The sequence below is a fragment of the Arachis ipaensis genome, chromosome B5 (genome assembly GCF_059453495.1).
Source record: "Arachis ipaensis isolate K30076 ecotype BB chromosome B5, ASM5945349v1, whole genome shotgun sequence".
In the NCBI taxonomy this organism is placed as follows: Eukaryota; Viridiplantae; Streptophyta; class Magnoliopsida; order Fabales; family Fabaceae; genus Arachis; species Arachis ipaensis.
Genome location: NC_142440.1, coordinates 20,995,568 through 21,019,462, shown reverse-complemented (window position 1 = coordinate 21,019,462; position 23,895 = coordinate 20,995,568). Strand labels below are relative to the sequence as shown.

At 30.8% G+C, this 23,895-nt stretch overlaps 1 protein-coding gene across 12 annotated transcripts; it reads left to right on the top strand.

Annotated features, from left to right (window-relative positions):
• The first annotated feature begins 4,998 nt into the window (after positions 1-4,998).
• Positions 4,999-12,884, top strand: LOC107643272 (uncharacterized). 12 transcript variants are annotated; one of them, XM_088488059.1, is made up of 11 exons: positions 4,999-6,480; positions 6,946-7,214; positions 7,759-7,976; positions 10,161-10,282; positions 10,389-10,576; positions 10,769-10,925; positions 10,995-11,141; positions 11,843-11,932; positions 12,195-12,277; positions 12,481-12,535; positions 12,619-12,884. In XM_088488059.1, exons 1-3 carry the CDS (start codon positions 5,414-5,416, stop codon positions 7,806-7,808), a joined length of 1,386 nt encoding a protein of 461 aa, XP_088344185.1. In that variant the 5' UTR covers positions 4,999-5,413; the 3' UTR covers positions 7,809-7,976; positions 10,161-10,282; positions 10,389-10,576; positions 10,769-10,925; positions 10,995-11,141; positions 11,843-11,932; positions 12,195-12,277; positions 12,481-12,535; positions 12,619-12,884. The 12 variants fall into 12 exon arrangements, with proteins under 12 accessions (XP_088344185.1, XP_088344190.1, XP_088344189.1 ...); XM_088488064.1 differs by lacking the exon at positions 12,195-12,277 and having other exon boundaries at positions 7,762-7,889; XM_088488063.1 differs by lacking the exon at positions 12,195-12,277 and having other exon boundaries at positions 7,762-7,996.
• Positions 12,885-23,895: the final 11,011 nt, after the last annotated feature.

Sequence of the window (23,895 nt, the reverse complement as noted above, 5' to 3'; positions counted from 1 at the left end):
TTTAGAAGTGTTTACGTTCTTTACTGAATTTTGGATGTGTTTACGAGAGTTTTAATTGTCTGCAAAGAAATATTATGTGTTTACGTTCTTCATTGATTTGGGTTGTGTAAACATATAATTTTGTATGTATAATACTATAAATTTTGGACGTGTAATAGGAATAAATTTGATTTGGGTTGTGTAAATGTATAATTTTGTATGTGTAATACTATAAATTTTGGATGTGTAATAGGAATAAAGTTGAAGGAGTGTCTTGTACAAGAGAATGAAATAGAAGAAAACCGTGTTATTGAGAGAAGGAACATAAAAGAAGAAAATAATAACTAACTATGAATAATTAACTATGAAGTAGGTAAGAAGTTAGAGAAATTTTAGGTTTTAAAATTTAAATTAATCTTAATTACTAATATGTAGCTAAAAAATAGGAATATGTTTTAATTCAAAAATAGTTAACTAATATTAAAGGCTAACCAAAGACTGAATTTTATTGTACAAATAATATTTTTCAATTATAAATAACATCTTACAATAAATAATTCTACTTGAATTGAACAGATCTACTAACATTGTTAAATATTTTGTGTCAAAATTGAAAAATAACTTTGTAATTCATATTTAATATATTTATTTAAGATTTTATCATTTTATAATTATATAGTATATTTTTACTTTTAGTAAAATTTACACTTTATTTTATAACATAATAAGATGATAAATTTAATTACAAATATATAAAGAAATAAATAAATTACTTAGGAATATTCTTTTAGAAATAAAATTTATATAAAATAAAATTCTACATTATTGTCCATCAATCTTTTAACATAGCTTTTTTCTTTCTGAGTTTAATTTTGATGTATTGGGAGTATAAAATATTTCACATAATTGTATAATCGCGTCTGTTTTTTTAGAAAAACAGTCATGCAGTCAATATAAAAAATAATTATTTTTGCTAATATGGTGTTATATGATTAGATATATGTGTAAAACTTCTTTGTTAAAATTAAATTTTTTCTATTAAATAAAAGCAATAATGAAGAATTTTTTTTTAATTTAAAATGAGGAGTGATTTAAATGAACACAAAAGTAAAATTGTAAAAATGATAGGCCAGCAATCAATTGGGTTCAACTTTTTTTTTCCTGCACCCCATTTCATGAATCTTAGCAATGAATTGGGTTTTCCCATTGTTGATTTCTGGCTACGCTATTTCATGGCTGTCATTCCTTTTTTTTTCTTGGATAGGATGACTGCCATTTCTGAGATTCCACTTCGTAGGTGCTACCGTAAATCAATTTCGCATGGGCTCCTCTTGAGTTGGGCTTGCTTATTTTTATACGAAAATGTTACTCATCCAACAATAATTTAGCCTTTAAACATCTTTTAAATTTAATTATTCTATTATATTAAATTTTTAATTAACTAATTAATTATGTTTTCTATTTTAAAGGAACCACTGTCAATTTCATCATTATTACAACTATTTCAGTAAAAAAAAAAACTTCAAAAACACCAAAAAAAAGTATTTTTTAAATAATTAACGGAATAATAAAATAGTAAATTAAAGAAAAACCGAACAAAAATAATTAAACAAAACATCATAGTTTTTGGTGCAAATAAATAACTATCAGAATAAATTACTATTTGTACCCATAAAAGATATAGATGCTGACAAATATACTCATATAAGAATAAAACGACACGAAAGATGGCTTCCGTGTGTCAAGAGTACCCGGACGTGGATTACACAATTAGTCTGTTAGAGTATTCTTGGCACACGAAAACTATCTTCTGTAAATATAATTGTCGTTTTATTCTTATATGGATACATTTGTCAACGTTTGTATCTTTTATGAATACAAATAGTAATTTATTCTAACTATTATTGATCAAAGTTAAAGATGTTGACGGAAGAGCTGCGACGAAAATAGTAGAAAATGCTGCTGCAGCGGCCACGAAGATCAAGTTGGAGGCAGCGACCTTCAAGCTGCGACGAGCGAAGGCGACGATATCAAAAGGGTAAGTTCTCTCAAAAAATGAATAAATTATTTTCTATTTTCATTCTATTTCAATAAATTTAGTTTAATTTTATATATACATTTTGAGATGTAGTTTTAATTTTAGATGTGTTTATAATTTATTTTGTGCATAAATATATTATTTTAGATGTATTGTGAATATTTAATGTAATATTTTAAGTGTACTTATAACATATTTAAAATAACAAATAACAAAATTAACTTATCAATTAAAAAGTATCACATCTTTTTTTTCTTATTCAATTATATTTTAGTTCTATAAACTTGTGTTTTAACATTATTTTTTCTCTTTTTTTCGCGTGATTATTTTTTGGATAGTTTTTTTTATTATTTTACATACGTTCATGATACATCTAAAATAATAAGATAACACATAAAATTCTTTTAGTACACATCTAAAATTTATTTAAATTTGTGTTTATATTTTTTTTAACATAAATGATTTTTTAATACATCTAAATTAAAATAATAAGATAATATACAAAATATTTTGAGTATACGTCTAAAATTCGTGTTTATATTTTTTCTAATATAAATGATTTTATAAAATTATAAAATTGTATGCTAAATAATTTTTTAATACATCTGAAATTCATCTAAAAATAATTGTGTTCATTAATTTTTTTTTTTATCAAAGATAAGAGACTCGAACCCGCAACCTCTTAATTGAGTATGGAGTTTGAGTTATAACTCATTGGTTTGTGTTCATTTTTTTTTACCAAAGATAAGAGACTCGAACCCACAACCTTTTAATTAAGTATGGAAAGACTATGCCATTTGAGCTATAACTCATTGGCATTGGCTTGTGTTCATTACTCTTGTTAATTAGAACTAAAAAATGATATATATCAGTCTTAAAAACAAAAATATTGATTTTAATAGTATTATTTTAATTTTAATTTAGTTAGAGTTTAATTTTGATTTGTTATTTTTATTTTGTTAAATCTAATTTTAAATTTTAAATACATGAAAAAATATTTAAAACATAATATCTAAAGAAAAATAATAATTATAATAAATAATAATTGAATAAAGGATGAACTATAGTATAGTTGATAGCTAGTTACATCAGATTTTTGTAATGCTTTTCTGTCATGCGTATCTTGAGAAACAAAACTTTTTTCATATTTGTTTCGGTCAGAAAGCTTTCAAATTCTGTTTATTTTTTTTTAATTTGTTATGCTAAGAACCAAGGTTTTAAAAATCGGATTGAATTAATCTGTTTAACTGGATTAATCGAAAATTGATTTTTTTATTGATCCGATTAACTTACAAAATTATTCTACAAAAAATTAATTAAAAAATTAGTCGAATCGACAATTAACTGATAAATCAACTAAACCGATTCGATTTTTTAAAAGTATAATTCACTCTTTCACAAGTTAAAATTGGCAATGGGTAGGATAGGGTAGGGTAGGGTTTGGACTCTACCTTAATCTTATTCACAGGTTGAAAATTCTTTTAAAATTTTATCCTACTTTACTTGTGGGTTGAAAATCTCTCAATCCTAATTCTGTCGCATCCTAATATTCTAAACCCTATTCTATCCGACTGTATCTGTAGAAAAATAAAATATTTTTAAGTAAATATAAAATTCAACCATTACAAATTTTATACATATTAATAAAATAGAAAATAAAAAACTAAGTTTAAATTAAAATTAAAAACAATAAAATCTTAAAAAATCCAACATAAAATTATAAATAATATGACCATCAATTAATTTAGTGGTTATTTCAAATTTTTATAAAAGAAAAATTGTGAATTCAACGCTCACTTTTTTCACTACATACATAACTTATATATATATTAGAAATGCAGATAAAATATGATAGAATATACCTTAAATCCGTATATAGAAAATCCGAACGAATTAGTCCGGGTTAAATACCCCGTATATATTGCCAGCGGATTTGTCTCATCTGAAGTTGTTCATTTACTTTAGAGGAAAAAGTAACGCAATCTAAACCCTTAATAATATAAATGCTTTTGATTCTCTTAGATAAATAAATACATTAAATGTAGACTCTTTAATAGAATTAGTTGAAAATCGTGCGACAACTGCAGCAACTTCCAAGACTGCGTAATTTGTTCTTTTTATTTATCTTCTCTCTCTTTTATTTAGTTTTTTCTTTCTTTTTCTTCAAAAAAAAAAAAAAATTTCAATTCTATTATTTCACAACATTTACTTTTCTTTTTATGTTTTATTATCATGTTCTTCCATGATATTGATGTTGTTTTGGTTATCTTTTTCTTTTTTATTTTTGTCTTCTGTAACTTTCATTTAAAGTTTTGTCATGAAAAAGATTAACAGTGATCACTAATAATTTTTCATCTTTTTTAAATCTTGAACAATTTTTTGAAAAATCTGATAAAAAGTATAAAATAAATTAATTTAAAATGGATCAAGAAATGTTTTTTTTATTTTAATATAAAAAAATACTCATATAAATATATTTAATCTTTTTTAGATAAATGTACTCAATTTTTTTTTGTTTATACTTGAAATAAGAACTGAACTGAGAACAAATTAAAGAATGTTTAGAGTAATTAATGATATGATGTTGGTTTAATAAATCTCTAATAAATTGATATTGATATATATTAAATTAATTTATTTATATTTTTATGTGTTTATAATGCTTGTTTCATGTCTAATGTTATAATTTAAATTTAAATGTGTGAATGGTTAAAGAAAATATAATAACTAAATGATAGAATGAAAATATTTTTTTTGTTGAAAAAAAGAAAGAAAAAACTAAATAAAAGATAAAGAAGATAAATAAAAAGAAAAAATTACACAATCTTAAAAGTTATTGCAATATTTTTAACAAATTCTATTAAACAGTCTACATTTAATACATTTATTTATCTCAGAAAATCAGAACTATTTATATTATTAAGTATTTAGATTATGTTACTTTTTTTTCTTTAAAGTAAATGAACAACTTTAGATGAGTCAAATCCATTGCCAGCAGTACCCAGTACCCACCCCACTCCTTTCTCTATCCCTCTCACTCAGAGGCGAGAAGAGCAGCCACCACCCACCATCCCACTTCAGAGCCCAAATCGCCGAGCCCTTCTCTTCCTTCTCTCTTTCTGTCGCCCTCTCTGTTCGATCTCTCTCTGTCGTTGCTTCGCTGTGGGTCGTCGCCGCTTCTCCCCTCCTCGCCATACGTCTCCTCCTCGTTGTTTCTGCTTCTCCTCCTCGCAGTCACTCGACCGGTTCAATAATCGGTTCGGTTCTCGCATGCTAGAAATTCTGAAACGGCATTCGTTTTTTTAGGAATTTGAAGAGAGATTCTGAAACCTAACCTTACGTCCGATTGCGAAACAGTCAGCCATAGCCATCAATCGTCTCTTGTATCGGTTGGAGATGGAGTCATTATTATACGCAGTTTCGGAAAAAGATGCATTTGCTTTCTCTGTTGCAGAATTGCTTCGATTAGGGAAGAACGAGATCGATAACTCGCATTCCCCCCCTGTTCTTCCTGCGTCCATTTGTGCCCAATCAAATTTTGGAATGCAACACATGCGCGCTTTCCATCATTCTAACAAACCTTTCTTACTGGGCCGTGGTGAATCCTGGGAACTCCACTGCCACAACAGCAAGCTGCGGATATCAGAGCCTGACTTCATGCCTCCACCACCGAGACCTCATTCCGATCCTTATTTCGTTGCAAATATTAGAGGCAACATTTACTTGTTTGCACGCGTGCCCAGTGTAGGTTTTTGGGTTCTTAAATCCGGGACATGGGGTTCCTTGCCCGCTCCCCCACTTTCTCCTGTTGATCCAACACTCAGGCGCGCTGGTGTTCTTAAATCTCCTTGGTGTCAATGGTTCGCTTCTGATGACAAGCTTTTCCTGCTTGCATATCAACCTGGAAAAGAAGAAATAGTTGTCTATGACCCCCAAAGTGACGTCTGGGAGAAAGTGGAGGACAAGGACACCTACTTCCAGTTAAGCTCATTTGGTTTTGATTCAATGAGTACTGTCTCAGTTCCAGATGTAGGCAATAATTGCAGTGTGGCACTTACATTTAGGGGGGAAAACATTAGAGCAGGGGAATATTTTAACATCAAACTATATGCTCTGCTGCTTGATAAGCAAACTAACCTTGTCCGTTGCTGTCAATCGCTTGACGAGTGTTCTAATGAGATCCAAGTCCAACAGTCCAAAGTTTGGTGGTATTCCCCAAGCATGAAATGTGTTGACCTTGGCAATGGCATGGTATGTGCTCTCATCATTGGGAGCACACAATTAAGGCGTCATGCTGGTCTAGAACCTCTCCTTTGGATATTGGTATTTACCCTAGCCTGGACACAAGAGGACCAAAGATTCCTATCTGTTGTTGATGTTTCTGTGAATCAAGTCTACACCAGGCACCTCGCCAATCCCAAGGATCCTGATTGTCTGCACAGTGCCTTTATTGTAACACCCAAGTAAACTTGCTTTCTCTCACTCAAATTGTATTCTATAGAATAGTAATTGAAGCATGAAGGTTCCAGTTGGAAATTAGGTCGCTTTTGTGGGTTGGGTGGATTCGGGGATCAGAATTCAGGTTATGTGAATAGGAGCGAGATTGGGGCATTGAGTTCCTAGTTCTCTTTTGGATAACAAAATAGTTTCAAAGTCTTAATATAGTGATATATTTTGGTTTTTGTGGGATAGAATAAGGTGGTGTGAAATGATAGAGGCGTTTTGAGAGCAGGCTTAGAGAATATTTTGCTAATATTGTGAGAGTGTTTAATACTTATAGTTCAAAAGATAAATCAGTTATATATTACAAAAACAATCACTATTTAGAAAGAGGGTTAGAGGGGGAAAAAAAGGGAGGGGACTTTGATAAAATTATTCACGATGGCCAACCTACCCGATCATCTGATCTGTATATGTTTGTTTTACAGGGATTTTAGCACTGCATTTGTGGAGCAGAAACACTCACTGAATTGGCCGGGTGACAAGACAAAGAAGGATAGCCAAGCTCAACTGCCACGAACATACACCATGAAGAACATTTTGGGGGAACTTCAAACCATGAGGATTTATATGGAAGGAAGATTACAAAGTATTGAAGCAAGTCTTGCAAGGCAACAAGATGCTATTGATCATCTCTGCACGCATTTCGGGATTCCGAATAGGTGTGGCATAATCCCTCATCCGCGCACAAGTCAAGGTGACGAGCAATGAAGAGAAAGAGGATTGATCATTGTTGGTTTCACATGAGGATTTTTTTTTTCTGATCACTATTATTCTCACTACTACATTTTATATATTTAGTAACATTTGTCTCTTAACATTTGTTAAAATGTTAGCATTATAGATAAAATATATTTTAGATAACATTTACCATAAAACGTTAGTAAATATATTTAATTTTCTTAAAAAATTTAAAGAACTGTTACCAATTCCTATTCCTAAACACACTAGGATTCATACTCTCCCAGAAACCCTCTCGCGAACCGTTGCATGTTTTCTCGCTCATGCTTTCAATCGGTGCTCACAATCATTGTTTCCTTTGAAATCAAGAATAAAAAAACCATTCTCCATCACAATCTCTTCCTCTTCCTCTTTCTCTGTATCGTGATTTGTTCTCCTTGAAACCTTTCTCAATCTCAATCTAATTCTAGGGTTTGATTATTCTCAATTCTGATTATTTCATTTTCGTTTCATGTTTGTTCCGATTTCTTTTTAATTTTGTTCCAAAAAATTACGTGCAGAAGAAGAGTTGCATTATTCTAATCTGATCGTAGTGTGCGTGAGTGATTGAATCGGAAATGCGATGAAAAGGGGAAAATTCAAGAGCAAGCCCACCGGTTGCCACCAGTTCTCCACGCCAGAAGATCTCTCCGTAAGCATTGCATGTTCTCACTCTCACTTTCACTCTCAGTGCTCTGAATCTCTCAATCTTGCTCTGTCTCCTTCTCATATGCCAATGGTAATAATAATTAATTAAATGTACGTAATGTTTAGCATTCTTATCTCAGTCATATTTTAATTAATTAAATGTTTTTTGCTATGTTTTGCTCTATACATTTCGATTTGGTGCAGCATAGGTTGGTTAGATGTAGCTGCCCAATACATGTTTGATATAATGTCTGAATCATAGCATATATGTATTGCTTTCATTGAGACTTATGAGGATATTATGAAGTGTTAGCACATTTCGTCTTTTCGATTGCTTTTATGTATTTGGTTCTTTTTTCATACCGAATTCATGTATTTTCACATATCTAGTTCTATTTTCATTCATTATTAGTATTATATATGTTTTGGCATTTGAATTATTCTATGATTGAAGGTGTTAAAGCAGGGCTAGAACTGCTTTGATCACTAATATCTCTTGTCATTCCTTCTTTTTTTCTTCTCTGCATAAAAATATTAGATTCAGAGTTGAATTGTAAAGCAACTTCTTAAAAATAGGATACTAGGAGAATGCAGAAGAACATTCATTCATGATAATTGAATAATTAGGCATTAGTTATTTGATTAGTCTATAGAAATGAAGTGAAGTTTAATTGTTATAGTGATTGCTTATAGTCTTTATGCACTTGCTTTTTTTCTTTTTTTTTTTATCTGAAAGTAGAGAATCACATTATTCTCATTATTAATGCCTACCAACAAGGAAATCCACCAAATCCTATGGTCTCACATGCAGATTGATTGTTGGCTTGAATGAATCTCAAAATAGCCGTTCTATGTTAATGTAAAGCATATGAGATTTTTTTTATTTTTATTTTTTGGTACTAATTGAATTTCTTGTATCTGGATCTTATTGACGAAATGATGTGTGTGTGTACACTTGTGTTGACTTTATTTGAAACAGTATTGAGACTGAAAATCCTTTTTCCTCCACAATTTTTTTGCTATCAACAATTTAGACTAACATACAATTCTTTCTGGTTTGATAAAGTATGTCTTAATAAATTACTGCCAATTTATAACTCTTTAGTCTCAACTCAAGTTGTGTCTCTAGTGAAAGATGTTGTAACTTATATATGAGAATGTAAAGCTTAATAACCATTAACAAATCTAGAATTGGATTTCATGACTTATGAAAAATTTGAAACCCTTCTGTTTAAGAGTTGCCTTAGTGAGAGTATAGTCACTAGTTAGTATTCAGTTCAAATTGAAAGTTTTTCATTTCCTTGCCCTTTTTGATTTTTGAAATAAAATGTCTACTTTTTATCAAATCCCCTTTTGGAAGGTAACTTATTCATCACGCCTACCAATCCTTTTCTTGTGTCATTATATTTGGAAATTTGAGAAGTATTGCTTGTTGCCCAGTTGAAGCATTCTATTAATTTTTTATTACTATTCTTAGTGTTCTCACATTCAACATTCCTATTTGAATTTGATATATTCCATTAGTTTCTTCCATCCAATTATACATTCGACACTGTCTTATTTGAGTATGGGGTTATTCACTAGATTATGTCATTGTAGGCATTGTTGCATGTGGAATTGTGGATTGAGGGACTTCTACAATCTACCTATTCTAGATTTTTGCTCAAATTACACTCTGTACAAACGGAGATTAATGCTCACAACTCAGGAACCAATGACAGTTCTTTGGGCTGTTTTTAAGATTGTAATTGTGTGTTTGAAGCTGTACCTTGTTGCTTTATTTTAAATCTGCTTTAAATTTGCCAGAAACATACTACTAGCACCTCTCTTTTCTAAATATGCATTTTTGATAATAAAAGTCTTTTCCATGAGAAAAATGAAGTCAGATCAAACCCAAATTATAATTCATGTAAGAGAAATCACCTCTTTTTATCTTTTTATTTTTATTTTTATTTTTTGGTACTAATTGAATTTCTTGAATCTGGATCTTATTGACGAAATGATGTGTGTGTGTGTACACTTGTGTTGACTTTATTTGAAACAGTGAAGATTAGTCCTAGTTTTGTTGATGCTGCCATTGGGAGGATTGCTTAGAACACAAAGGATTGCTTAGATAAAATTTACATGGTTTTGTTTTGTTAGTATGTGTGCCACCGTGTAAATTCTGTGGTCTGTTTGATGGAGTTAATCTTTCCTTCACCTTCAGGCTTTCGGACTTCGCTAGCTATGGAGTTTACATAACACATTCTTTCCTTGATCACTTGTGTCCTTTCAGGCAAAAACAATGGGAAAGGATACTACATTTATGAAAAGGGTAGCAAGCCAAAACTCGATCTTTCAATACTACCAATTGTTGAAGAGTTGAGAAGACTTGCCAATATTATGCCTGGTGGAAAGGTGCTTTTCTTTCGAAAATTCTGTATTGCAAGTGATTGTTTGATCATAAGCTTCCTCTCTCACTAGATTGAATCTATATCTTCTTGAATTTGCTCGTCGGCACTAGCTTGTGTAGTGAAGCCGGTAGCATTTATTCCTTTTGCAGCCTATATCTATTACTGACCAAGAGATTTTAGAGATGATTCTCTTTCCAATAGTGAACGAGGCAGGCTGTGTTTTAGATGAAGGAATGGTTATTCGAGCATCAGACCTCGACATTGCTTGTGTTCTTGGGATGAGCTTCCCTAGTTACAGGTGGGTTTACCCTTTCCTTTTTCTTTCCTCTTCTAAAATATTGAAGGGCTAAAGCTAAGAAAAAGAATTTATAAAAGCATTGCAAAATCATTTGCTTCCATGTAATAATTTGTAAACTATTTGAACTCTTAAACCATCATTTATGTTACTGCCCCTTTTGTACTTATCTAGTCCAGCATGTTTTATGATCAGCTTTCTGATTGGGGCGAAGCATGTATATAACAGCCTAAAGAAATGGTCAGAATTATATGGTAACTTCTATAAGCCATCAAGGTATCAATGAACACAAGGCTTCTGCAACCATGCAAGCTCAACTCCTCAAGACCTACCAAATTTTGCATTGTTGAAGGTAATTCTTGTACTCCTGATTCATCTAAGATGAGCACCATTAAATTTTCCATATCCTCTTCTATCTCAGGGAGCTTCTCGAGATTTGAGCAGCCACGAAGATATAGTTTTCTTAGCCATTTCAGCTTAAAAAGGTTAATTGGAAGGGATGTGAGGGATTCACAATAAGAGAGATCTAACCAACAAAGCTCTGAGAGACTTGGAAATAATGATGAAGGTGAACCTTCTCTTAACACTTTCAAGTTTAGTAAGTGTATATTATCCATTTGTTCATCATCTAAATTAGCAGCAGCAGCCCCATTGGGGTCAAAAGTGTCAGAAAATTTTTATAATTGTCATTTCACTACTAGTTTGTCTTATGTTACCTTTCTTGTAGTTTTCTATCTCCTTCTTTATTGTCATTGATCAAAGAAACAAACATAGGAGTTTATTTGCTAGTATATATATTTGGAAGCTAGACATGTGTGACTGTTTGAGTAATAAGAAAGGTTCCATTTCCATTTCTTGTATCATTCTGACAACAATGATTTGTACTGTTTATGAAACCCCAGCTGCCACTAGTCCATGGATGATGGGGAATCCCTTGTGCACATTGTTTTTATATTTATTTTGGTTTAGCTCCATTCCTTCACTTGATTTTTGCTCCTGCTTAGTCATCCAATAATATAAGTTTTCTGTTTCTTGCACCTGTGTTTTTAATGTATCCTTCTTCAGATGTGTGCTAATTCCTGATATTCTTTTTAAGTGAACACTTATAGACTGCTAATTTATTTTCTTATGTTGCTTGAATTTTGCTTTCACTATGGCCTTGGGGTAACTCACCGATTCGAAGCCAACCAATAGAATGTTACATTCATTTGAGTTGGCTATTGTTCTCTGTACCTCTCTTAATTCCTTTTTATTTTTATGGCCTTGCAGAAATTTGTTCTGCAGAAATTGGTGGTATTTCCTCTCAAACTTCAGAATTTGTGGCTTTTGAACAATTATATGGGGAACTGTTTGGATAAGGTAAGAATATTAGGATAAATCAATGAGATTCTTCATTGCTATGCTGATTAAAAGTTGAAAAGCCTGAAACTTTTCTCCTGTTTTCTGTGATGAACTGTTTCCTTCAATATATATAGCACATTCTTACAAAAAGTTTAACTATGCTGTGCTTGTAATTTTAAAGTGTTACTGTTTGACTATGGTTTTTTAGTATGTCCAAGACCTACTTATTTGCCAGCTGCATTGAGATATTAACTCTCAAATATTCGTCCTGCTTGTATAGGATCTGTAGCTGTTAGGTTAGACGGGTAATAAGCAAGAATGGGGACAAAAAATAGTAGAATGCAACAACTGATGAAAAACTATGTAAGAATTAGAAAAAGGGCAATATATTACTTTTTCTCAACTGTTCAAAAAGATCTAAATATTAGAAATGATTAATGGTTCTGATTACACTGCCTAGGCAACTAACGAAAATAAATTTCTTGTTGTAGCTTGTAGATAGCTATCAGATAGGTCAGGAAGATCATGTTAATAACCAATTTTATTTTTTATTTTTATTTTATCAGAGGTGAATGGTTGGAAAGTGAAAACTTTACTTGGGATTCCAGACCACCTGCAGAGGTGATTCCATGATTATTTTTCTTCAGGTTTTATTTCTGCCCACTATATGAGTTCTTATTGCTTTTTTGTTTGATGTGCATCAGATGAACTTGATTGACAGGTTTAAGGGAATGGTAATAAGTCGTCGCAGCGATAAGCTAGTCAAGCAGATAAATACCTTTTTCTAGGATTAGTATAAGGATTAAGTTTTTTATGTACATAGTATCACTTTTTCTTTTTCTTTTTTTTTATATGGAATGTTTATAGAGTTTAAGTGCTATAAGTATTTTTTCTTTTTCCATTTTATTTGCATCACGAAGCAAATTTGTACAATGATTATTGATTAATGAAAGAGGCTATAAAACTTTCATTTTGTGAATTTAATGAAATATTTCATGCTGTAGTAATTAATTTTAGTATAGTTATATTATGTATAATATAAAATAAATAGTATAATATAACTAAAAAATGTTACTAAAGATCTTTTGTAACATTTTTTAAGTGTTACAAAAAATATCTATGGTAACATTTTTCTAAGTGTTATATAAAATATCTATTGTAACATTTTTTGAGTGTTACAAAAAATATCTATGGTAACATTTTTTTAAGTGTTACAAAATTTATTTATTGTAATATTTCTTTAAGTGTTATTAAAAAAAATCTATTGTAACATTTCTCATAATATTACTATAGAAGATCTATTGTAATATTTTTATTAAATGTTATTAAATTTTTAAAAAAATGTTAATAAAAATTTTTAGTAACATAAGGTATATTTAATATTTGTTAAAATATTATTAATATATATAGGTAACATTTTAATATAATTTAGTAACATTTTTTAAATGTTAGTAAAAGTCAATTATGTAATAGTGTCGGATTTAACATTAGTAAGCTTAGAATTGTATAGCACTTAGCTTATTTTTAGGATTTAAGCTTAGAATTGTATAGCACTTAGCTTATGTTTAGGATTTATAACTTGTGGATTATGGCTTTGAATATTATATGCATAAAATCATGAATGTTCTTTTTAAAGAATGACTTAAATGTGTGGACTTGGTATCTGTACACTTATTAACTTTCTACTTGAGGGGAATGCTACGGTATTAGATAGCGCCTGATTCAATGCTCCTTGAAGTTTTGGAGTATTAAAATTCTTTTTAAAGAGTTAAACAAAAGTTAACATTTATATTTATTTTTTGTTTTTTTTATTTACGTTTGGACCAAGATTATTATTTTAATTTGGGCCATTTTAAGCTCATTATATTTTTAGATTAATATTACTCATATTAAACTATTATAATATTAAAAAAAAAGATTATTATAATATTATTATAAAAGGTTTAAAAAATTGAAAAGGCAAACATATTTTTTGGTATTAATTTTAAAACACTAAAATATTTTTTAAAATTAAAGTTATTTAATTTGAATTAGAAATTTAATTTAATTTTAAAAAGAGTAAAACTAAAAAATTATATTTAAATTTAAATAAGATAAAATTATCTTTTTTAAAAATTAATTTAAAAATTATAAAATATTTATTTAAATATTAATAAAAAAGAAAAAATATCTTTTTGGTATTGTCGGTGTTTACATGCATCAAAAAGCTAGAAATTTAAACAATAAAAATTATTTTAGGATTAAATTTGTTTAAATAAATTAGAAAACATAATTTTAAATTTTGATTTATCAAATACTCTTATAGATAATTTTATAAAGACAAAAATGTCCTTATAAAAATTAAGGATCGACTTACAAGCTCGAACAACCAATCCAACAATAAATTATATAACTTTTATCTAACCCTAATCTCCTTTAATTATCATTCACTTTTTTTTATTGTAATTTGGATTGATATCATTTATTAAAGGATAAAATTAAAATTTATTTCTATGTATTATTTTTGTCGCCAATATTTTCGTTCTATTTACGTCCCTAATGTTTCAAATCGTCTCAATTTTGTCCCGCCGTCAATTCTTTTAACAGATCCCTAATGGCAGGACAACATTGAGCCAATTTTAAAATGTTAGAGATTTAAATTGGACGATTTAAACGTGAGGGATAACTTTAAAACTTATTCCAAACGTTGAGGATAAAAACAATACTTTCCTCTTTAATAAATTTATAATGTTAAAATTTAAATTTGATTTTAAAAGACTAAAATGCACTTTTCATATAATTTTAAATGATAAAAATACTCTCTAAATAATTAAAGTTGTTTTATTAAATTAAAAAATAAAAATTTGAATTTGAAATTTTTTTTTCTTTGGTAACTAAAAGAAACAACATAGGAATGTGAATTTGAGTTTAATTAATAGAACCAAATATATTATTTAGTATTAAGTTTAAATATTAAGATGTTCTTTTAGGATTAAATTACTTAAATGGATTAGAAAGTAAAATTTTAAATTTTAATTTAAAACATTAAAATAGGAATAAAAATAGAAGACCAAAACAGTTAAAATAGGGGCAAAAATTGAAGACAATTTAAAAAATATCCAAAATAAAAGAATAAAAAAATTAAAATAGGGGATAAAAATTTTAAAACATCCTAAAAATATTTTATTTCAAATAAAAATAGAAACAAGAACAGATCCAAAATACAAGAGTTGATCCAAGATAGACTAAATAGAGCAATCAAAAAAAGAAAACATTGCTCAGGCAAATGAAACGACAACAGAAAAGTAGAAGCAAAAGGGCAGTAGAAAAGCACGGCAGCAGGAGAGGATGCTGAAGGTGCCGAGAACAGAGGAGTACAACAACATCACCATTCACACCACAGGGGAAAAGTAGGCGGCGAGTAACCATGGTGAAGAGAAGACAGCTAGGATGCGGGTACGATTGCGGTCTGCAGGACACTAAGCAAGTGAGGCGAAATAGCTTCGAATACGTATACGTTTATTTTTATCAAATTAAATTAAGTTATTAATTAAATTATATGAATAAAATTAGATTAATTAAAAATAAAAACATATTAGTACGATTTAGATCGTATTGTAATGAGTTAATAAAATTCTAAAATAAAATAAATCTTAAAAGATAAAAATAAAAAAATTATTATGGAAACAATAATTTTTTATTTTGTTTCAGTAAAAAAATTAACACTAATAAAACACAAATTAAAAATAACGTTGCTTAATAAATAAATAAAAATGAGAAATTAATATTTTTATGATTATTTTATGATATTAATTGTTTAATGATGTTATCAATATACAATAAAAACTCTATTAATAAGATACCTCTTAGAATATTGCGCCAATGTACATTACAATATTGATAATGTAAAGGAGTTTTAAAACTCCAAACAATACAGGAGTATTGTAACATCCACCACTTAAAATGTAATTAACAATTAGAGTTACGTTTTTTTATATTGAGTCAAACAAAAATTAGACCAATCATAACTTTTAACTAAAAGTCTAAAACAATTAAATGTTAGCTTTCTTCATTTTTTTTTTGTTATTTTTGTTTTTCAACATTTTATTCTATTTTATTACATTTAAATATAAAAAAAAAAATTTTTTTATCAGAAAATAAAAATTTATCCTCCTCCTCTTTCTAGACTAGACGACCTCCTCCTTTTATTTCATTTCTCCTGTTTATGTCTATTATAATTATTTAACATTTAAAATGTTATTTATAAAATAATTCTAATTTTGAAGTAAAATAAAATTTATGTGATATAAAACAATCATTGTACAATTTTAATTAACTTGGTCTCATTTTTGTTAAATAATAAATATTTTAATAATTATTAATTTTTTTTCTTCAAAGACAATAGGTTATTTTATTTTAAATGAAAGAAAATATTTTGTCCAAAATTTAAGACTACACAAAAGAAAGTGGGGTTCTCTCATCCTTCGCTTAAACATTAGCGAGGCACAGTAAAAAGAATGAAACTAAGAAGAAAGTAAAGTTGGAATTAAGTTAGGGTTTCAGTAGGTAAATTTACAAGTTCCTGATTTTGTTTGGTAGCAATTGCCAGAAGTTCTTCAGGATTCATATAGATTGGCGTTCGAACACCCTCCTACACCTTTCTTACATATATGCTAGACAATAATTAAAGCAAAACGGGCGGAGTTTTTACTCACAGATCGGTAACCCGGGGCAACAATTTGGGGTCTCCACCAATCGAAAAAGGAGATGCAGTTCGGATTTGGGGTCAGGTGCGCTATTGGACTCTTGCTCCAAGTTTCTGAAGCATCTGGACAGTTGAAGATGCAATGTAACAAGGATTCTGGTTCAGCATTGCAAATGGGACAAGTTGGTGAAGTACTTGGGAATTGCTGATTTATGGGCTGCATGACGGGAAGTTTTCCATGGAGAAACTTCCACTCGAATACCTGAATCTTGTGTGGGGCTATCAGACTCCAAAGAAAATTCCAGATTTTCGATTGTTGCATGATATTTAGACAAAATTCTAGAGAAACATGGTGGAAAAGGTAAGCAACTTTATATCCTGAAACTACATCACATATCTTGGATATGTTGAGTGTCCATTGAATTTCATCCTCTTCTTCTTCTGGTACTGTATATAGAATTTTCTTGGCAACATCTTGAGAGAATATTGAATTAATTAGGGACTGATTCCATTGCTTATGTGCAGAGAACATATCACGAACTAAGAAGATTGAATGTCCAGCTTGGGACTGACTTGTAAGAGCTGATACTGAGATTGGATACGGAGGTGGGAGCCATGGATCTCTAAAGATTCGAATTGTTGTTCCAGAACCAATTCTCCATTTTAACTCCTTTTCAACGACACTTCTACCTGCAAGGATACTCCTCCATCCCCAAGAAGGTAAGGACCCCAACTCTGCATCTATAATAGAATTATATCTGAAATACTTTTCTTTTAAGATTCTAGATAATAAAGAATTAGAATTAGTCGCAATTCTCCAACATTGTTTACCTAGGAGAGCTAAATTTTGTGCATGTAGATCTTTAAAGCCAAGCCCTCCTTCTTTCTTAGCCCTTATCATTGTATCCCAACTAATCCAAACCATACGATGTTCCGCAGCTTGTTGACCCCACTAGAATTGATTAAGAATGCCATTGATTTCCTTGATTAGATTATCTGGAAGTTTGAAACAAGACAGGGTATATATCAGGATTGCTTCTCCTACTATCGTTAGTAATACTTGTCTTCCTCCATTAGATAAAAGACATCGTTTCTAGCCTTTGACCTTTTTGATAACCCTTTCTTTGACAGCAGAAAAGGTGGTATTTTTCGATTTATTTACTAAAGAAGTCAGTCCCAAATACTTGTCTTGAGCTCCAATGTATGAAATATTCATAGTAATAGTAAGTGATGTACGCATATCATGATGAGTGTTATTGCTGAAGAAGATTGCATATTTATTAAGGTTAACTTTTTTGTCACTGAAGCTTTCAAACTCCCCTAATAAATCTAAGATCCTTCCACAATTGTCTGCTGATGCCTTACAGAATAATATAGAATCATCTGCAAAAAATAAATGATTAACCTTAGGACATCTTCTTGTAACCTGGATCTCTTAAATTTGCTAGTTCTGCTCTGCTTTGTGTAGCAAGAAGGAGAGGCCTTCTGCACAAAATAGAAAAAGAAAAGGAGATAGAGGGTCACCCTGACGGATGCCTTTATTTGGTTTAAAAAAATCGCATGATTGTCCTTTCACAACCGCAGAGTAAGAAACCGTCATTACCAATTCATGAATCCAACCTATCCACGTAGAATCAAATCCCATCTTCTTCATGATAAACCACAAAAACTGCCACTCAACCTTGTCATATGCTTTACTCATGTCAAGTTTAAGGGTCATCTCATACTCTAAACCTCTCTTTTTCTGCTTGAGGTAGTGCATGAACTCATGTGCTATCATGATATTATCTGAAATGAGTCTCCCCTTTAGGAATGCGTTCTGATTAAGGTTAACAAGTTTATTCATACACCCTTGTAATTTATGAACCAGTATCTTAGAGATGATTTTGTAGAATATAGAGGATAAACTAATGGGTCGTACCTAGGACATGTCACAAACATCATGAATCTTAGGAATGAGGCAAATATTAGTGTGGTTGAAACTCCTTAAAATGCGCCCTCCTCGAATGAAACTTCTAATTGCCTTGAATACATCCACGCCCACAGTATCCTAGTAAAATTGGAAGAATTTAGCTGTCATCCCATCTTCTCCTGGAGCACTCTGCGGATGTACACTAAAGGTAACTTTCTTTACTTTCTCAAAAGAGACCGGATGTTGTAGCCTATGGTTCATGCTAGCTGTAACCTTAGGCTCAAAGTCTAAAAAAAAGGCCCAGGATTTGCCTGATTGGTGAAAGTAAAGATGCCCTTGAAATACTCCTCTGCCACACCTGCGATGGCTGCATTAGAAGTAGCCCACTCTCCATTCTCAGTCTTGAGTCTCCAAATCTTGTTCCTCCTAGATCTAGCCTTAAATTTTCGATGGAAGAAGCTAGTGTTTTTGCCTCCTTTTTTTAGCCATTTAATTCTAGATTTATCATTCCAATAGAGCTCTTTATTCAAGTAGGCCTTCTCTAATTTTTGCTCAAGTTCCATGATTTTAGGACCTCCCATTAAACTCGATGCCCTCATTTCTTCTAGCTGCCCTATAATTTCATCAATCTGTTTTTTAGAGTTTGAAAGACTACTCCTCTGCCATATGACCAGCTGATGTCGAATGAGTTTAAGCTTTTGAGCTAGTCAAAACATGGGGAGCCTTTAATTTCTGTGTTCCAAACCTCACTAATAAAAATTTGGACTAAATCATCCTCACACCATCGGGTTTGGAATTTAAATCTTCTTTTTGAACGTTCAGTTTGTGGATTAGTGTCAAAAAGGAGAAGGGCATGGTCTGAACCCATCTCGGCCAATCTAAGAACTGCTAAATTAGGGAATAGTTGCAGCCATGTTTCTCCCACTAAGATTCTATCTAATCGTTCTTGACTCAATTTCCCTGCTTTCTGCCTATTACTCCAAGTGAAAGGTCTACCAATCATTCCCAAGTCAAGTAAAGCATTATCACCAATAAAATAATTAAAATCTGCTATAGAAAACTATGATTTAAGACTACCTCCACATTTTTCACTTTGATCAACAATAGCATTAAAGTCTCCCAAAACACATGAGCTACCTTGTTGCTGTTGTAAGATTGCTGACACCTCTTGAAATTGTGTTGAACGGATCTGTTCATGCCTGCTAAAATGAACACTAACGAGATTCCATTCTACATTAACAGATGTGTCTTTTACCAAAGCCACGATGAAAAAATCTGAACTATCAATTATTTACACTATCACATTGTCCCTCCAAGCTAGTGCCAAGCCTCCAGCGCTACCCACTAGATCAATAATCTTCCAATTTATAAAACCACATGACCTTAACTTCATTTCTACTTGTCGAGATTGGTTTTTAGTTTCGCATAGAAAAACCATCTCGGGGGAGTGAGATTGTGACGTACCTTTGAGATTGTGGATTGTGAGAGGTCTCCCCAAATCACGACAATTCTACGTAATGAGCTTCATATTTCTTCGGATGCCATTGAACGGTTGGCACCCTCCACCCTCGTTTCAGCAATCATATCATCAACCATACAGATCTTCTCAGCCTCATTTTCATTTTCCTTCCCTTGATTTTTTCTTTTTATTCCTCCAAACAACTTACTTGAATCAGTCCCTTGTCTAGCAAGTTGTTTCCACTTAGAACCCCTGCTGGTCATTCTTTCATTAGGTAAGTTCTATGGGACAGATCCATTAGTGTTCATAGTACTAGTAATATCTTGCAGGACTAATGCCTCACTAGTCTTCTTAATTGACAACCAAACTACTTCTGAAAAATTATCATCCTCCTTATTACCTCCAGATGTCTCCATAGAGTTATTTTTTGTCCCTTTGACACTCAAGCTGGCAAAATTATCTATCAACCAGTTTGGGGTTAGTTTTTTTTCGATTGGGGAGTGCTTGAGTTTGAGTTATTGAAGTTGGAGTTATCCCTAATTCCTCCACATTTGATCCTCTTGCCCATTTGATCTGCTTTGACCCACTCACCAATACGATCCTGTTTAATAGCGCCTACTGATGAATCCTCCATGAATTTAGAACAATGTTTGGAATCATGTCCTAAATGAGCACAGTAGGTACAGAAAATTCCAATCCTTTCGTATCGCAATCAAATTTCCAGCACCTTACCATTCAGTTCAGCCATACGAATACTGTCTTTCACCCTTTTATCACCATTCAGCCAGAGTTTGATCTTGAAAATTCGAGATTCTCTTCCACAAATAGAGAAAAAATCAATGTCTATCACCTCTCCAATTTCTCTCTAAGTATTTTTTCAACTTGAATAGTTTCGAACTGCTCAGACAGACCCCAGAATTGGATCCAGATTGGAAAACAAGTAATGCTTTTCTAGTCATGTTCATCCGATTTAACCCATCTTCTCACATGCAAGATATAATCCTTAAAGAGGCAAGGAGATCCTTTTTCAATTCTGAGATCATCAAGATCATTCTTAAAGAAGAATTGGAATTGATTAGGACCTCTCTCAATCGATCGGAACCCTTCCGGTTTATCCCATATCGCCCTTAGGGTATTGTTAATTGTTTCAATCGAAAATACCTTATCTACAAAGAGTCTCCCCGAGAAACTCTTAATACAAGCCTCCAACCTCTGAGAATAATCTTCCGTCTCCAATACCACAATATCCTCCTCATCCTCCTCACTACATGGATCAATTTTAAAGTTCTTCCCTTCACTGAAATTCATATTGGATTGAGAATGCTAATTGAGGAGAAGTTGATAATAAGGTAACGAGAACTAGGAGTATAAATTATTGTGATCAAAGAAAAAGATAGAAATAGAAAAGTAGAAAAGAAGTGGAAAGATCAAAGCTCTAAATAGAGCACTGATAAAACCCAAGCAGAACACTGATAAAATTCTAACAGAACACTAAAAGAGAATACGTACATTTTTAATAACTATTGATTAGTACACTAAATACTACTAATGTGATGAGTTGAAATGATATTGCACCAAAATGGTTTTATCAGAAGACAAATAATGCACCATTAAATTGGTTTTTGTATTTATGAAAATAAATCATTTTTTGCTATACACATATAATATTACCATTGTTTTGCAGAACTAATTTATTATGGTTTAATTATTTTATTTGTTTCTATATTTTCATCAAATTTGTAATTAGGTCTATATTTTTTTAATTGAGTATCTATACTACTTTTAATTTTATAATTAAATCCTTACTAACGTAAAAATATTAGAATTAACAGAATATTTTTTCAAAAATTAAAGATACTTATAATTAAGAATCTAATTAAATATTTGATCAAATTTTTTTGAAAAAAATATTTTATCAATAATGTACCAATCAATAGTTATTAAAAGACTTATTATTTAACAAAAATGAGACCAAGTTATTTAACATAAATGATTGTTTTATATCAAATAAATTTTATTTTACTTGAAAATTAGAATTCTTTTATAAATAACATTTAAAATTCTAAATAAATATAATAGACATGATCTTAATAACATAAACAGGAGAAATGAAATAAAAGACGGAGGTTGTCTAGTTTAGGAAGAGGATGTCCATAGATTTTGTTTTCTGGTTAAAACAAATTTTCATTTCGTTATATTTAAATGTATAAAAATAACATAAAATGTTGAAAAAAAAAGAGATAACAACAAAAAAATAAAGAAAGCTAACATTTAGTTGTTTTAGACTTTTAGCTAAAATTTATGATTGGTCTAAAATATTTATAGTAACATTTTTTTGTGTTACAAAATATATCTATTGTAACATTTTTTTAAGTGTTACTAAGAAAGGTCTATTGTAACATTTCTCATAATATTACTATAGAAGATCTATTGTAACATTTTTATTAAATGTTATTAAATTTTTAAAAAAATGTTAGTAAAACTCTAGTAACATAGGGTATATTTAACATTTGTTAAAATGTTACTAATATACATAACTAACATTTTAATATGATATGATAACATTTTTTAAATGTTAGTAAAAGTCAATTACTTAATAGCGTTCCCTTTGTTTCTAACGTTTGCTTGGGGTCCTTCTACTATTACCTCCAATGATGGAAATCGCTACTATGTTTCCTTCATTGATGTTTTCTCTCGTCATGCCACGATTTATCTCTTTACTAACAAATATAAAGTGTTTTGTGTTTTTAAACAGTACAAGGCATACATTGAGCACCAAATAGGTTACTCCATTCAAGCACTACAAATGGACAATGGCAAAGAGTATCTTTCCAAGTGTTTTGTCATTTTTCTTCAATCACATGGCATTGCTCATCGTCTCACTTGCCCTTACACACCCCAACAAAATGGTATTGACAAACGAAAACATTGACATATTGTTGAAACGGGGTTAGCCTTATTTGCCATTGCATCCCTACTATTATCTCCTTGGACTCATGCTTTTTCTACCGTAGTCTTCTTAATTAATCGCATGCCATCAAAGAACACTACTAACACATCCCCTTTCAAGCTTATGTTTAATTGTATTTCAAATTCCACCATCTTAAAAGTGTTTGGTTGCATTTGTTATCCACATCTTCAACCTTATAACAATCATAAATTGGAGTATCATTCACAATTCTAAATCTTTCTTGGCTATGCAACCTAACAAAAAGGATACAAATGACTTATTAAAAAAGGAAAAAAAATCATTTCCAGGGATGTGCTCTTTGATGAAAAGAAATTTCCTTCTTCTGCCTTTTTTGACATAACCTCTTCCTCTACTCCTTTTAATACTGCATCATCTGCATAGTTCCTTCCCACTATAGCTGCTATTCCTCCTTCTTCAATTACACCATCTTCTTCTCCTGCCACATCTTCTAATCCCACACTTCTCTCTATTACTATTTCATCACAGCAGTCATCCCCTCCTTCAAATCATACTCCTTCTGACCCTCCCTCTTACACTCATCACAACTCTATACTATATCTTCTATCGACATTGCTCTTCCATTTTCCAACCTACCCATAACCAATACGACAAATACTCACCTTATGCTCACCCGTTCCAAAATACACTCTTCCAAACCCACTGTTCTTCATACTTTCAATTCAAATACACTTACTCACACTAACTCTTAGATGCCAAAATCTATCAAATCTGCCTTTAACTCCTCATAGTGGAAGGATGCTATACTCACAAAATATCATGCTTTAATTCAACATCAGACCTGGAGCCTTGTGGAGTTACCACCTAATGTCAAATTAATTGGGTGAAAGTGAGTTTTTACTGTGAAAAAGAACTCCAAAGGTGAAGTTCTATGATATAAAGCACGCTTGGTTGCGAAAGGTTTTAACCAAGCGACTAGCGTAGATTATGATCAAAT